Source organism: Sesamum indicum, linkage group LG1 (genome assembly GCF_000512975.1).
Source record: "Sesamum indicum cultivar Zhongzhi No. 13 linkage group LG1, S_indicum_v1.0, whole genome shotgun sequence".
In the NCBI taxonomy this organism is placed as follows: domain Eukaryota; kingdom Viridiplantae; phylum Streptophyta; class Magnoliopsida; order Lamiales; family Pedaliaceae; genus Sesamum; species Sesamum indicum.
Window position 1 is genome coordinate 18,179,253 of NC_026145.1, and position 16,226 is coordinate 18,195,478.

At 34.9% G+C, this 16,226-nt stretch overlaps 3 protein-coding genes and 1 long non-coding RNA gene across 4 annotated transcripts in view; 2 read left to right on the forward strand and 2 right to left on the reverse strand.

Annotated features, from left to right (window-relative positions):
- Positions 1–436, reverse strand: part of LOC105173462 — a 1,432-nt gene extending 996 nt beyond the window's left edge. Inside the window, exon 1 of the long non-coding RNA XR_848747.2 lies at positions 152–436. This is a non-coding gene — a long non-coding RNA (uncharacterized LOC105173462). The remainder of the gene's footprint in view (positions 1–151) is intronic.
- Positions 3,472–5,233, forward strand: LOC105173474 (hydroquinone glucosyltransferase). The gene has a single exon (XM_011095228.2). It carries the CDS (start codon positions 3,558–3,560, stop codon positions 4,986–4,988), a length of 1,431 nt encoding a protein of 476 aa, XP_011093530.1. The 5' UTR covers positions 3,472–3,557; the 3' UTR covers positions 4,989–5,233.
- Positions 6,777–12,197, forward strand: LOC105173484 (anthocyanidin reductase ((2S)-flavan-3-ol-forming)). Its single transcript, XM_011095240.2, has 4 exons — positions 6,777–7,472; positions 8,041–8,241; positions 8,467–8,837; positions 11,836–12,197. The coding sequence occupies exons 1-4, from the start codon at positions 7,179–7,181 to the stop codon at positions 11,972–11,974; spliced, it is 1,005 nt and encodes a 334-aa protein (XP_011093542.1). The 5' UTR covers positions 6,777–7,178; the 3' UTR covers positions 11,975–12,197.
- LOC105173493 (probable WRKY transcription factor 41) lies at positions 12,335–14,868 on the reverse strand. Its single transcript, XM_011095253.2, has 3 exons — positions 14,214–14,868; positions 13,942–14,070; positions 12,335–13,315 (listed from the first exon to the last, which is right to left on the reverse strand). Exons 1-3 carry the CDS (start codon positions 14,543–14,545, stop codon positions 12,724–12,726), a joined length of 1,053 nt encoding a protein of 350 aa, XP_011093555.1. The 5' UTR covers positions 14,546–14,868; the 3' UTR covers positions 12,335–12,723.

Consider the following 16,226-nt stretch of genomic DNA (forward strand, 5'->3'; position numbering starts at 1 on the left):
CCCCCGCCCAAAAAAAAAAAAAAAACACTCCATAAAATAACAGAAACCTAACCTGAATGCATCGAGCATAAATTCAACAGAGAACAATGATTCAATCAATAAAAAGAAATGAGGCAAAACCAGAAAATAAACAGAAAAAAGTATATAATACGTTTTCAACGAATAGGAGGTCGGAGACGACGACAGTTCCGACTATTCCGGCGAGAATGGCAGCGGGGGCGGTGAGAAGACTCCAATTTCTGCGTATCATTTTTCCTTCCAATTTATCTTTTCTCTCTTACTCTCTCTCTTACTTTCTCTCTCTAAGCTCTCGATTTCTGTATTTGATTCATAATCCCAGCACTGCATGCATATATGAAATGGGCTTTGCTTCAATCCTCTGTGGGCCTCAAAGTAGGCCATCTAATACAAGTAGGCAACTCATGTCTGGCCCGTACTTATTGGTCTGGACAGAATCCAAATAGAGGAAAATTTGGGCCTGTTTCCGCCCATTAAGAAAAAGTACTTTCACGGCTTCAACAGCAAGACCATGAGATAATATTGACGTAAGCATTGACGTCACACACGTTCGAACAATTGAATGCAGTACGCCTATGCCACATCGGATCGAAGTTTCTATTGCAAGAATGCGTGGGATCTCTTATTGGAAAGTACGCATAGTGTTTGGTTTTATTTTTGATTCATTTTTGAAATGGGTTAAAATATGTACAATATTTGTCTTGATTATTTTAAAAATTTTGGTGGTATTTTGAAATGTTTGAAACAGTGCCGTATTTGTTTTTGATCAAAATAAGTTTACAGTAATTATAAACTCTACAATTAAAAAAATTATATACATACTTACACATATATATAAAAGAGACATGATTTAACAATGAGTAGTAGTTTTTGTCTCCCACTAAACAATATCAAACATATCATACTTATTTTATATTATCTCTAAAAACAAATCCAAACATACACACTATCTCTAACACATACTTATATATATTTGTTTTTTTCTATTTATATCTCCACAAAATATATCAAAATAAGTTAAAATGAAGTCAAATATAATGATGAATTTGTGCAACGTGGAATTAAGCAAATCACTTAAAAAGAAAACTATAGCAAATCGACAAAAAGAATTATCTTTCGAATACCAAATCGAGTTGAAGAATAAAGGAAACCTTTTTGTTTGCTCATCAAATTGATCTGTCAAAATCTAAATTGATTTGACATCTACATCATATACTAGCATTTTGAACATACTCGATATTTAAGTATAATTATTTAAGAAATATAAATAATGAAGTATTTTTTATTAAAATTTTGCTGTATGTACTTATTTCATTGACTTTTCCATAAGTATTGGGTGGAACCAGTAGTAATGAGCCTAATAAAACCAAATGCCTTAATCAACTATTACGCAAAATATTTAAAATTACAGACCAATATAACAAGAAAATATTAATAAATATTTACAGATTTTCAAAATACATAAACGCATAAAAGAGAAGAAAGATTTCCACTTAGAATAAAATTCACAAAGAACACTTATAGATTAAGAGAAGGGGGGAAGAAGGATATTGTTGTATCTATTCAATATTTCAGAAGCAGTGAGAACGTATTTATGGAGAGTTTGCCATTAATGACAGTGAAAGATTAGGGCGTTGAATGAAGAAGTAAAGGAGGGAAAACAACGATGTGGATTACAAAGGAAAGATGGAGAGAAGAGAGTGAAAACGAGAAGGAATTAGGTTTAGGATTTCTTTTGGGTAACTGGGTAATCAATAAGTTGAATTAGCGAGTCGAGATGGATGAATAGGGCTAAGCCTAGAAGAGAGCCGAAGAGGAATGTGAGTGGGCTACCATCCAAAATGTGTGGGTTGAAGACTGGACCTACCTGAATGGGTCATGGGCCACAATTTCTCATCAATAAGTAATGAAAAATGAATATAATAAAATGTAATTGAAGATAAGATGAAAATAATTTTAAATTTAGTTATATGTATTCTAGAGATATAAAATTTAAATAGGTGTTTGAGTAAAATAAGATTATAAAAATAAAAATAGAATAAAAGGGACTTAATAATTTTATTTTAAAAAAAAACGTGTTAAACTCTAATATTACTTTATTGAATTATATTATTAGATGTTTCACCAAACAACTTAAAATATTATACAAAAAATATAGAAATATCCAACTCCATCTAAATCAAAATTTTCCTTGACAATGATTCAGTCGCCAAGGAAAAACAATTCCAACTTATAACAATCATATATATATATATATATATGAACAATGACAGTGTTGGACAGCTTCTAGAACCTTTCCATGTGGAAAACACATAGTACTATCAATGATTGATTTGATTGTATTTTTTCATTTATTGGCGTAATTAATTAGTACGTGTTTTTCAGATAAAAAAGAAAAACAACCAATCATCAACAAGCATTATAATATATAAGTATATAAATATCAATAATTAATTGTGGATGAGGATAAGAAATAGTATGAGATGCACATCATACGTTCCGAATTGGAAGGGAATAAAGTGGTCTGAATACACTTTATTATGAATGGTAATATGGGAATATTAAAAGAAATAATAAGATAACTGTATTTGGACCATTCTTTTACGGTATATATTTTATAATCACCACTAATATTCCACATACCTTCTTTTTGTGCACCATTATTATTGGTATTTGGAATTTGACCCAACCATGTATTTATATATAATAATTGTATATTCAATTCATTTTTAAACATCCCACACAAGAATCCATTCATCCATACTTCATCCTTGATGTCTTTGCATCACTAAAACTTAGGGTTCCTAAGAGTGTGGAACATGTGATTTTTCACATTTAAAGAAAAATTGATGTTTGGTTCAGTTCAATCAACCGTAATCAAAACAAAAATTAAGTTTTTAAAAAATATTATCTTGAATATTAAACCAAGTTCGATTCAATATTCAATCTGAAAAGAAAATTTGTTTGGGCACAATTATGTACTCACATGAATTAAATGTAATACACATTTGATATATTAAATTTGTTCGGAAAATCATGTTGTTTGCTCGGACAAGTCTAACCGGATGTGTTTGTTTATATTTTAATTTTCAATTAAAAAATATGCATTATAATTTTGTTTTTTTTTTCTGTGTCAAAAAGGGTATGTATTTGGATTTATTAATTAGATAACAGTTTTTACTAATTATGATATTAAATTAATATACTTTTAATTAGACTACGATATATACAAATATAGTTATACTATAATTATTATTTAAAAATTGAAAATTGAAAATTAAAAATAAGCAAACCAACAAGCCCTCGACAGCTGTGCGTCGTCGTACTAAACGACATGTCTAATATACGATACTATGATACAATACTGATGTAATCATCTTAGAATTCCATCTCCCAATATCAAAGCGCCACCCAATTTGAATAATCCCACCCCCCCTATATATACGCCATACTACTTTACAACTCTCATCATTCACCCCCAAAAGTTCTTCCCAATAATTATCCAATCTTGACACTCCCATTTTCCCACTTTCTCATCCATGGAAACCGCCTCCGCCGCCCCGTCCCCATCCCACATCGCCGTCCTTCCCTCCCCCGGCATGGGTCACCTTATCCCCATCGTTGAATTCGCCAAGAAACTCCTCCATCACCACCGTATCTCCACCACTCTCATCATGCCCACTGATGGCCCCCTCTCCAATGCCCAAAATACCCTCTTTTCCACCCTCCCCCCCGGCATAGATTACATTCTCCTCCCCACCCTCAACTTCGACGACTTGCCGCCCGACGTCAAGATCGAGACTCGTATTTCGCTCACCGTTACTCGTTCCCTGCCGTCACTTCGTGACGCGGTTAAGTCCCTGCTCGAGAGGACGCCGCTCGCTGCTTTGGTGGTCGATCTTTTCGGGACCGATGGGTTTGAAGTCGCTCTTGAATTCAAAATCCCTCCTTATATTTTCTTCCCTTCCACCGCTATGGCTCTGTCTCTGTTTCTATACCTGCCCAAGCTGGACGAAACGGTGTCGTGTGAGTATAGGGAGGTGGCTGAGAAGTTGCTGATTCCGGGTTGTACTCCGATCGACGGCCGGGATTTGCTGGATCCGCTTCAGGATAGGAAGAATGATGCGTATAAATGGGTTCTTCATCATACAAAGAGGTACAGGATGGCTGAAGGGATAATCTTGAATAGCTTTAAAGAACTGGAGCCTGGTGCGATTGAAGCTTTGCAAGAAAAGGAAGACAGAAAGCCAGTTGTTTATCCCATTGGGCCTTTGATCCAAACGGGCCCAAAACCCGAGGTCGATGAATCGTGCGTTTGTCTGAAATGGCTGGATGAGCAGCCCAGAGGCTCGGTCTTGTATGTCTCTTTCGGGAGTGGTGGGACTTTGTCTCATGATGAGATGGTTGAGCTCGCATTGGGGTTAGAAATGAGTGAGCAGAGATTTTTGTGGGTCGCTAGATGTCCAAACGACACAACAGCCAATGCAACATATTTTAATATTCAGAGTTCTAATGACCCTCTGGCTTATTTGCCAGATGGGTTCTTGGAGAGGACCAAGGGAAGGGGGCTGGTGGTGCCCACATGGGCCCCACAGGCTCATATACTCGGCCATGAATCAACGGGTGCATTTCTAACACATTGTGGATGGAACTCGATTCTAGAGAGCGTAGTGAATGGAGTGCCGATGATAGCCTGGCCGTTGTATGCTGAACAACGGATGAACGCCCTGATGCTTCATGAGGACGTGCGAGTGGCCTTGAGGCCTAAAGCCGGAGAAAATGGCTTTGTGGGACGAGATGAAATAGCGAAAACAGTGAAAGGTTTGGTGGAAGGGGAAGAAGGGAAGGAGATTCGGAGTCGGATGAGGGACCTTAAGGATGCTGCTGCAAAAGTGCTTAGCGTAAATGGTTCGTCCACAAAGATACTAGCTGAATTGGCAGGCAGATGGAAGAGTAACACTTGCATATAACTTTATCTTGTGTTGGCACTTGTTTTTGATGTAATTCTTGGATGTATCTATGCTGATGGAATGAGTCCATCATCCCAATAGTTGAGCGAAAATATCAATCTCTCCTCATAATCAAATCATGTAACCCAATAGCCAGTATTGGATCCGATAATATTCCCCCTTATTTTAGTTTATTCTTTGTTAAAAAAAAATTATAATATTGTACATGGATCCATAACGTGTATGCATGTTTCTCTCTTTTTACATCTCATCTCTGCAAAAGCTGGATATATAATATATATGGTTTCAAAAGTTGAGTTTTGCTTTGGTAATTATGCATGATTTCATATAGCAGCCAACAGTTTCTGGTGTATACTATTAAACCAAATTGGGGGAATTAAGAGGAAATAAATATGGAAAAAAGGGAGTGTCATGTCATCCCGTAAATAATAGAGGACCCATTGATGTAAATGACGATGAAAGTGGGAGGAGAGGGCACTGACTGATGAATGATGATAAATGAGTAGGTTAGTTGCAGACCAGTACTGTTACCCCACTAGGACTAGGAGGACTAAATAGTATCCAATTTTTCATTAGTCATTTTAATTAATAGCAAGGATGAAATGGAGAATATTTGTTATTAGAGTAATGATATATATACAAGTAGAGTGTAGGAGGTTTGGGGGTAGGGTTGGTGCAATTCAAGTGAAAATTGTTACAAACATAAATTTGATGGAATAACATGTAAATTACCATCATTACTACCATCCATCAACTTTAATTATCTATTTTTTTTACTTAATTTTTTTTTTAAAAAAAAAAAGAAAACAAAAAGAGAGAGAGAGAGAGAGAGAGAGAGAGAGAGTATGTTTTAGTAGTAGGTTTAATATATATATAAGCTCATGAGAGACGAGGATGGTGTCATTGCTTGACTTGTGGGCTGCTCATCTCAAAATTCAATTCAACTAATCTAACTACTGTCATTTGGATGTGGTCACTATTCTTTGTTAAAAAAAATATAATATCCACTCAATATTTATGAGACTCGAATTTATCTTTATTGATGGAGTAAGACCTCATCAACCTAATCCATTTACTTCATTACTTTAATTTAAACACACCTCAAACCTAAATTCATTTTGTTTCTTAATTATTATTTCTTTTCACAATGTTATAGCAATATATACAAATTCAAAAGTTTATTTTTCACTTTTTAGGGACCAACTATTCCTGATTAATTTGAGTGATGAGGTAGAGATTTCACAATAAAAAATTTATGAGTTCGGGTTCTATAAATATAAGAATTTAGTCTATTTTTAATAATATTATATATTTTTTTACTTATTTTGAATTTATTGGTTGATTTCAAAGTACTAATATATTGAGTAATGAGTGTTGTAAATAATAGTATGTTGATTAATATATCCCACTAAATTTATTCATTTTTTTGAATAATTAAAACCTATATCTATATAAATAATAATTATAAATTTCATAATTATATCTAAAGTTGTTTATTTATACTGAGAGACTTGGATAAAATAATATAAAACAACCAAAAATATAAAGGTAATATAAATTTTGGAAACCTACAAAATGGAGCTAACTTTTCTTTCTTGGATAAATAAAAAGTGGAATTATATGATTTTAACTAGCGGAGAGTCGTGTATCTCACACTGGGGAAATTGCTTTTTACACACACAAAAAAAAAAAAAAATTCTGATCTTTTTTCTTTTAAAGAAGGTGTCGTTGGGAAAATTGTTTTCTACACACAAAAAAAAAGTGGTGATTTTTTTATCTTTTACAGAAGGTGTCGGTGGGGTAAAAATTGTGATGTATATGTACATATTTTTCTTTTACAGAAGGTGTCGGCGTGAGGAAGACAACACTTTTGTTTCTTATGGTTGTGCCGGAAACAAGTTTGTTTTATTATATGCTTTACTTTCGTTCATGGACTACAAGAGTTAGATGTGCTTCAACATTCATGGACATTGCATTTCATGGGCTTTAAACAAAAGTTGAAAAGGGCTTAACTTTGTGTAATAAGAGCCCAGAAAAAAAATTAATGGACACGGTGCAGTAGCTCATGAGGTAGAGATGTGACAATAAAAATATCGTGCAGTAGCTCATGCAGTGAGATTATATATATATATATATGTATGTATATAAATAGGAGCAGTGTCAGTATCGATAAACCAATAAGATAAGAAGATGGATAAGAATGTGAAGGTGTGTGTGAGTGGAGGTGCAGGCTACTTAGCTTCTTTTCTTGTGAAGCAACTTTTGGAGAGGGGTTATACTGTTCATGCCACTCTCAGAACTCTTGGTGATGCCTCAAAGGTGGGGCTTCTACAGGGTCTTCAACTTCATCATCAGGCAGGCAGCAGATTGAAGTTGTTTGAGGCTGATATATACCGTGCCCATGAGTTTGGAGCTGCGATTGAGGGTTGTGAATTTGTGGTCCATATGGCAACACCCTTGCAACACTATGCACACAACTCTCAGGTTTGTGTTTGGAGTTTTTTACGTTTTAATTGCACACCACTCTTTGTTGGTGTTAGTATATATACTGATTTTTAATGCCTTTTAATATTTACATTATAACATATGTCTTTTTATATTCCATCCATTGATGTTGAGGTTAATTAGTGGTGGTGATGGAAGTTATGCCCATAACGTTTGTAAGAATTTCTCTTCAATTATGTTCCGTCTTCCCACTACATCATATTATATCCACTTACAACCCATTTATTCCCACTATCTTTTATAACTCATCACATTATTATTCATTAATTCACACTAAAACGGTAGATGATTTCTACATTTATAAAAGGGGCATCATTCTATACATCCTACATGCAAGTAATTTATAAGAGAGAATTATATTATTTGTTGGAAGATGCTCTTTTTGGTGGAGCTTTGAACTTTATTATTTGTCTAGAGTTGGTGATACTGGCAAGGCAGCAAGAACATGAAAACTACTTACATGGGACTTTTAGTATAATTATTTACATAATTAGGATTGTGTGAAGGAGTAATGATTGTAAATTGTATTCTCCATCTTAAAATGCAGTACAAGAATACTAGTGAGGCGGCTATGGGTGGGGTTAAGATCATAATGGAGAGCTGCATGAGATCAAATACAGTGAAGAAACTGATTTACACTGCTTCTGTGGTGGCAGCTTCCCCCTTACAAGAAGATGGTTCTGGCTATAAGGATTTCATGGATGAAACTTGTTGGACCCCTCTCAATCTCTCCTATGAGATTATCTCCGTATGTTTCGAATCTCTCTTTGAATCTTGAATCACCTCCATTTTCACACATACCAACACCCTTGAAGTACTAAATGATCCCGCGGGGGGATTATAGAGAGATATCGGTATAAATTTTCAAAATCAAAGAGTCATTTGTAATGTTTTCAGTGGGACGAGAAAGAGTTCTTGATTCTTGTGTGCATCAAGTTTTATGATTTGAATGTTTCTGTTGTGATGTTATTAGGATTATGTAAATTCAAAGACGGTGGCTGAGAAAGAAGTGTTGAGTTACAATGGGAAGGGCATAGAAGTGGTGAGCCTTGCTTGTGGGCTTGTGGGAGGTGACACAATTCAATCCTCCATGGCTGAGAGCATGGGAGTCCTTATATCACAAGCCACAAATGATGGATCGAGGTACAAAGTTCTGAGGGTTTTGGAGGATTTGCTAGCAAAAGTGCCCATTGCACACATCCAAGATGTGACTGAAGCACACATCTTCTCCATGGAGAATTCACACATCAATGGGAGGTTTCTCTGTGCCAGTGCATTCCTGAAATCAGTAGACATTGCTTCACTGATCCAGAAATGCCCCCAAAATATAAGCATCCCCAATGAGTAAGATTCTTTCCAGTTTTGTTTCTTCAATTGGTTACCATTTCAGAACAACAGCATGGGTTGAGCATATATATAATGTTGGATTTATTAATCCAATAATGTTGGATCATTAATCTAACGTTGGGCTTATATATTATGGACTGTCAAAGTTTATACTCAGTAAAGTGATCAAATAAGGTTTCAGTAATTTCAGTTTTAACTTATCTGATAGGATGTGGGCTTTAATGTGTAGAGACTAATGATAATTTCAGTTGTATTGGATGGTTTGCAACTGAAATACCTATTATTATATATATATAAGCATCATAGTCCCCAGTCCACACGGTATGAGACTTCATTATATCTTTTGACATCCCATTATCGAAGAGAAATCAAAAAGAGAAAAAAAAACTAAAGGAAACTCTGTGAAACCGTGTTGATCTGAAATGTTGTTGACACAATTTCATTGAGTTCCCTATCGCTATAGATTCAAGTACACTTCCGTATTTATGTTTATCTTATTTGTTAATGATTCAACATGATCGATTTTAGGATTGATAGTGATTGTTGTATGGATGTGTATGCATATTTGAAAGTATGTATTTAAAGTCAGTATGTATATATATTTTAAATTTATGGTTCATGGAATCCTTATATGCAATAATGTATGTATATATGCACATTTGATATCTAGATTCAGATTCAGTTTTTGGATTTTTTGGATTGATCGCCCACGTGGAGGAAGCTACCGGAGACGACCGGCGAGGGTCCCACCACGCCGGCGACGATCCAAAAAAAAAATTGAAGCAGTTTTTGCGGTGTAATTATTAAATTCAAATTTTGTAATGGTTATGTATATATTTTAATGTAAACTAATTGAAACAACATGTCATCAAAGTGATCTCTCTTGTTGAAGTTAATTCATTTTTAAAAATATAAAAGGAAGTGTGCATGTAAATTTTATTAATATCGATCGGCCCAAAGGAAGGTCCACATTTGACGGGATTTATGTACATGTATGGTGGTAGACACGTGATGATTATTCATTTTTGCATGTGAATAACAAATCGGCCCAAAAGAAAGGTTTGTTGTTTGACATGATCTTATCATTAGTATTTAATCACTATATAATAGATATCATTTACAAGTTAATATTTTGTTCAAAGATAGAATATTGATGGAGGTACTCGATATCTTAAAGGTTGTCGTACCATTATTCTGAATATTATAATTGTGATATTTTGGTTTAAAGACTTATGTTAGGTTAATTCAACTTCGGTGCCTAGACACACATGGTGGATAGATTCTGGTGCAACCACTTACATCAGTGTGTCTATGCAAGGTCGTTTGAGTTGCCGAAAGCCTAATGATGTTGAAAGATACATCTATGTGGGTGATGGCAAGACGGTTCAAATAGAGGCAATAGAAGAATTTAGATTATTGTTCAAAATCGGATTTTACTTGAATCTTGATGACACATTTTTCATACCTTCTTTTTGGACGAAATGTGATTTCTATTTTTAATTTGGACAAATTTGATTATTCTTGTTCATTTGGAGGTGGAAACTTTAGCTTATTTCTTGATTCAAAAATTGGTTGGTTCCGATTCTTTATCTGCTTATGATCATTTTTATTCCTTAGATACAATTGATTCTTTTAATGAATCCATGCACTTGAGCACATAGGCATCAAGTTCCTAGTTACGAAAGAAAGAATATAGAGTGAAAAATTGTCTATAGAGCATATTGAGACAAATTCCATGATTGCGGATCCGCTTACTAAAGGATTGCCACCTAAAAATGTTTCATGAGCACACTGCTTGTATGGGTGTCATATCACTTCAAGGTGCTTGAGTTTTTCAGTATATACAGTTTATGTGGGAGTTTGTAATTTTAAATGCTCATGTTAAAGGCGTATTTGTCATTCAATTTATGGTTATAAAAGGTCATTTTATGCAGAGATGGGCCTTAAAGTTATATTTTTGCACTCTAATTCTATTATGAATTGATCTCACTAAAGTTTAAGGAGGACCAGTTGGAAATAGGCGTGTTTTAGATCACATTACAAGAAATTTTCATGCTATGCATCTACATCATGATTCATGTCATTCAGTTGTATTAAAGTTGTGACCATTGGTGGGTCGAGTTACGATAAATGTAATAAAGATCGTTTTGATCCTCTTTTTTGATATGATTGATGGACCGGATTGATTTATAAATACATTAAGGATGACAACAAAGCTGAGGTCAAAATAATACATAATTATAAGGTTTGTACATATAGCCCATGTGGTAGATTATTGAATTTATTAATATAATAATATTGGATCATTAATCCAACGTTGGACTTATATGTAAAATAATTATGTATTATGGACTGTCGAAGTTTAGGCTCAATAAAGTGATCAAATAAGGTTTTAGTAATTTAGGTCTTAATGTATCTGATAGGATATGGTCTTTTAATGTGTAGAGACTAATGATAATTTCAGTTTTAGTGATGGGTTGAAACTGAAATATCTGTTATTATATATATGAGTGTCATGGTCTCCAGATCGCATGGTACGAGACTCCATTATATCTTCTGACATCCCATTATCAAAGAGAAATCAAAGAGAAAAGAAACTAAAAGAAACTTTGTGAAACCGTGTTGATCTGGAAGGCTATTGACACGATTCCATTGAGTTCCCTACGGCTATGGATTCAAGTATGCTTACTCATTTATGTTTATCGTATTTCTTAATAATTTAACAATGATCGTTCTGGATTGATAGTGATTGTTGTTTCAGTACGAAGTATTTATTTAAATTTTAACATATAATTCTTAGGATGTTTCAAAACTAAGAAGTTGAACAATCACTATCATCTATTTATGGTCATTCTAAGTGTATACCATCACATGGATAGTTGTGATTATGGAGTCTTGAGACCTCCTAAAAATGACTCAGATTATACGACATGACATGCAGAAGAAATGTTGCATTATCTTTTTCAGAATAACTTAGAGAGATGGTGTCAAGCAGGTTCATTGAAGATACGAGGAGAGAAACTAGCTGGGGTTCAAGAAAGCTGGAGGATTTGGGATTCCAGTTCAAATGTGATGCTGAAAAGATAATAGAAGATAGCCTCCTCTGCGCCAAGAGGTTGGGTAACATCATCTGAGTGTATACACGTTAATTCCTGTCATGATCAATTGAGCAAGTGGATTACTTGAGTAGGGGTGCAGGCGAATCAAGTCAGGTGATTCAGTTAGTTATTGTTCGAATCTCGCGGTTGTTATGTTTAAAGAATCAAACTCGAACGAGCTTTTAATGGATGACTTTGCGAATGTCATAAACTATATAAACTATATTACTGTTATGAGGAAACGTGAATTCTCGGGCAAGCACCAAGCACAGAGGCCCAACACGTCACAGGGTTGATATCTGTTGTGCCATCGCAGAAGTTGGACTGATCTCGCACTATCAAATGGTGAGTTGAGAAATGTTAAGATCACATACAGTTGATAAAAGCTAACGTAAATTATCAACTACAAATTGGTTTTATTTCAATTAAGACAAAATTGATTCAAACATAAAATATATCATACAACAGCAACCAAAAGGTAGAAATGGACAACCAGACTAATTATCCCATTACAGGGCTGGCAAGCCAACTAGGAAAGAATAAAAAAGAAAAAACCACAGGCTGCATGATTACAGATTACTACAACTCTACCTAGTTTAAGGCTATTTCACTTGGTCAGCATCTACAGTGGGGGGTTCAAGCTCTGCATACCCCAGGGATCTACTCAATATTGCTATGAACAATTTTATAAGCCCTTTGATGCTGGCTAGGACCATTTGCCGGTAAATAGCCATCTATATACTGCCTTTTTTCACATTTGTCTGAGTCAGTAACATGTGAGATTGCTATAAGCAATCATTGGCGTCGAGGAAATGAGAACCAAAATCCACTTGATCAATCAAGAAATCCAAGTCTTCAAATGGGAAGCTCGTAGCTGGAGTTGGGTTCGAGATTATTTCAGCAAAATCTGATTCTGAACTTTGCAAACTGTGAACGATCCCAAAATCGTTCACTGGGCATGGTGAAAATGAGAAATAGGACTCAGATGTTGCTGGGGACAGAAACGGAGGTGTGTAACTCGTCCCGATGAAGTTGGTAGACTCGGGGAAGAGTTGAGGTTCCACATTTTCTGAGTCAATTGGGGTGGAAGGGAAGGAAAAGTAAGGAAAGCTCCCCTCCTCAGTATCCAATTCTTGAGTTTCGACTTTAAGAGTTGGTTCAGTGCTGAGCATCAACATCTGTTGTGAATGTCTTTGGCTTTCTTCTTCTTTGTTTTGTATGATGAGATTTTCTTTCTTCTGTTTTAGTCTCTCTTGAATGCAACTGTGTTTTCCGCTGTAAATGACCTCAAAGATTGAAGGGTCCTCGTCTGCTCGTTGCACTTGTTTAGTGGCCAAGCATCCTTGTGTCTTCCGATGAGTGCATCGATAATATGCCCTGTTATTTCCATTCAACACCCTTTATCAGAAATCAACATAACCTTCTATCTATCCAGAGTAAGGTTTTGAAATTCCTTAGAACTTCTACTATGTTTTTTCAACTGTAACCGGAATTTTTTATGCATCATTCATACGTTGAACTACTCGTGGAAAGCAAGTGGTTAGGCAAGTACTATGCATCATTCATCGTTAGTCGTCTTCGTTGGCTATTTTTTGGTAGATCAGTCCAAAAATCAATCCCTATTCTCACATGATATAAAGCAAGTGGTAATTTTATATCTCAACAACTTGACATATTATAGTACAAAGATTTTAAATGTATTGATGAAAATGAAGATGGGAAACAGGTGAGTGAGTGCTATATTGAATGAGAAGTCAGAAGAGTAGAAGACAGAACATGTCCAAAGTGACTTCATCTTTGGAATACATTCTCAAACTCGAAGTCAAAACACCAAAATTTAACTTCAATATATGACAACACCCCTGTCCAATTCCAGCCCGGAAAAGCTTCAATCTCCATATTACTCAACAAGCAAATTGCTAAAGTTAATTATAGTCCAAGAAACAATGACTCAAGAAAATAAATTCCACATACTGAGAAACAATCAAATTTATTCCTCTCACCTTGGATGATTGGCCCCTAAAATATCTTTCTGCCCATATTTCCTCCAATTATACCCATCATCAAGTTGACCTTCAGACCCTGTCTCAGAGCACACCCTCACTTGTTCACTCCATCTTGGCAATGTCTTTCTGCAAATACCCCACGAGGAAGAGTTAGAACATATCACATCAACTTCAACATTAATCCAAACGCAAAACCCCAAAAAAAGAACAAAATGATCCAGGGCCAAAGAAGGCAAAAAAAAAAAAAAGAGAGAAAAAAGAAAGGTTACCTTTTCTTGGAAACCACTCTGTGGGGTTGATGATCCTTAGAGCTGTGCTCAGACACTTCACTCCTGGGACTACCCTCAATTGAATAAGCTGAACCCAAGAAATTGCTGACACCAATTTGTGAAGGGTCACCACCATTTCCAAGTAGGGCCATGCAATTCAGCAGCCTCAATGCATTTTCATAAGAAGAAAGTATGTTCTCCAATAAAGAATCACAAGCCTCGTTTGAGGTGGCGGTGGGGTGAAGCTGTTTCTTCAGCTCATTTGCAAGCTCCTTCCCTTGGGTTAGCACACTGATGACACTCTTCCTGTCCAAACTTGCAAGCTTTTCCATTTTAAATTTCCAGAAAAGAAGAAAAAGATTGCTGGTTTTGTTTCGACTGTGAAATTTCTATCAAGAGAAACAGTATGCGGAGGGTTTTAAGTTTCTTGAATCAAGATCATGATAGACACAGAGAAGAACAAACTATGAATCAGGAGGAATTCACACAAACAAACAAGCAGAAGGGAGCATGAAAATCTTTGAAAAGATTGAAGTTGATCAAGAGTCAGAAAAGCTGAATATGGGATTTGGAAATGAGGAGGGTGGGAACTGGGAAGATAGATAGATTGTGAAATTTTTGTATGTGTTAGTGATGAATGGGTGAGGAAAGGAAAGGGAGAGGGATATGATATAAAGAAGGAAAGATGTGGAAAAAGAGGAGAGTTTTGACCGAGGAAAGGCACTTGGAATTTTTATTTTATTTTTAATTAAATTTCCATAAAATAGTGATGACAGAATTATCAGAAGAGAGATCCAAATCCAATTGCTGACTCTTTCAATCAATTGGCCTACACTCCCACCACAGGCACAGGGTGGGTGTGATGTGCGTTGTGTGGCTATCTCACTTGTACACATTTTTCCTTTTTTTTTTTTTATATAAAAAAAAATACATATATATATATATATATACTGTTTTTGCTCTCTTATTTATTTAAGTTATTTCCAAAAATAGAATAAGTTGGTTGGTTGTTAACGGAATATCTAAGGTTGAGGTTAAGATTAAAATTTTTAACGTTGCTTTTTTGCCAAAGAGGACTAAGGTAGTCTGTTCTAAGGTTAAAGAATGGGCTTAAATTTTGATTCGTCAGTCACTTTTAGAGCAAATTTTAATTACCATATCTGCCAAAATCATTGAAAACCATGTAATTATTTATAAATTTATGTATGGGCTTCAATTTACTCTTAAAAATTACTCTTTACTTCTATAATTTACTTTATTATTAAGTCACAAAATAATATACTTAAATTTTGTAAGTACATACATAAGTACAATATAATCATATCTTATGAGTATACACAATGTAAACAAAATAAATATATACGTGATATTCAAAAAATCGAGATCAAGTCAAATATTCGTTAGAAGACCCTTTCATATTTATAAAAAGTCGTTTGTAAATATTGTGGGTCCAAAACTTTTACTTTTTACATTTGTATATAAATTTTTGTTTGTTGGAGGACGTATGTTGTCCATCCATATCGGATAATTTCATAGTACAAGACATAATTCAAAGGAAATTGAAGGGAGAAGATGATGGTAATAGTTGGGATTCAGGACAGAAAGAAAGTGATGAAGGAATAGAAGTTTCCATGTAATTGGAGAAAAAATGGTAAGAAAGTCAAGGAAAAACCAAGGCAAGGTTCCAAGAAGCTTCTCACTCGGTTCCGCGTTGATAGCTCTGCCCTTGACGTGTTTATTTTGGAGGAGTATGAGAGGGGTGAGAGACCAATGAAGCTGACGTCATGTTGATGACGTAGGATAATGAAAAGACGGAGCATGAGGGGCACGAATCAAGATAGGTATATTTTATGGGATTATTTTTGTGGTTAATTCTTTGTTTCTCATACTTTAATATATGTTTCTTTTTCATTCATCAATCTGACAAAAAGGGAATTGGCCCTTCCCATGTCTATCAATTACAAAAACAACTATATTTATTTATTCTTTTCATAAATGAATACAAAATGTTGA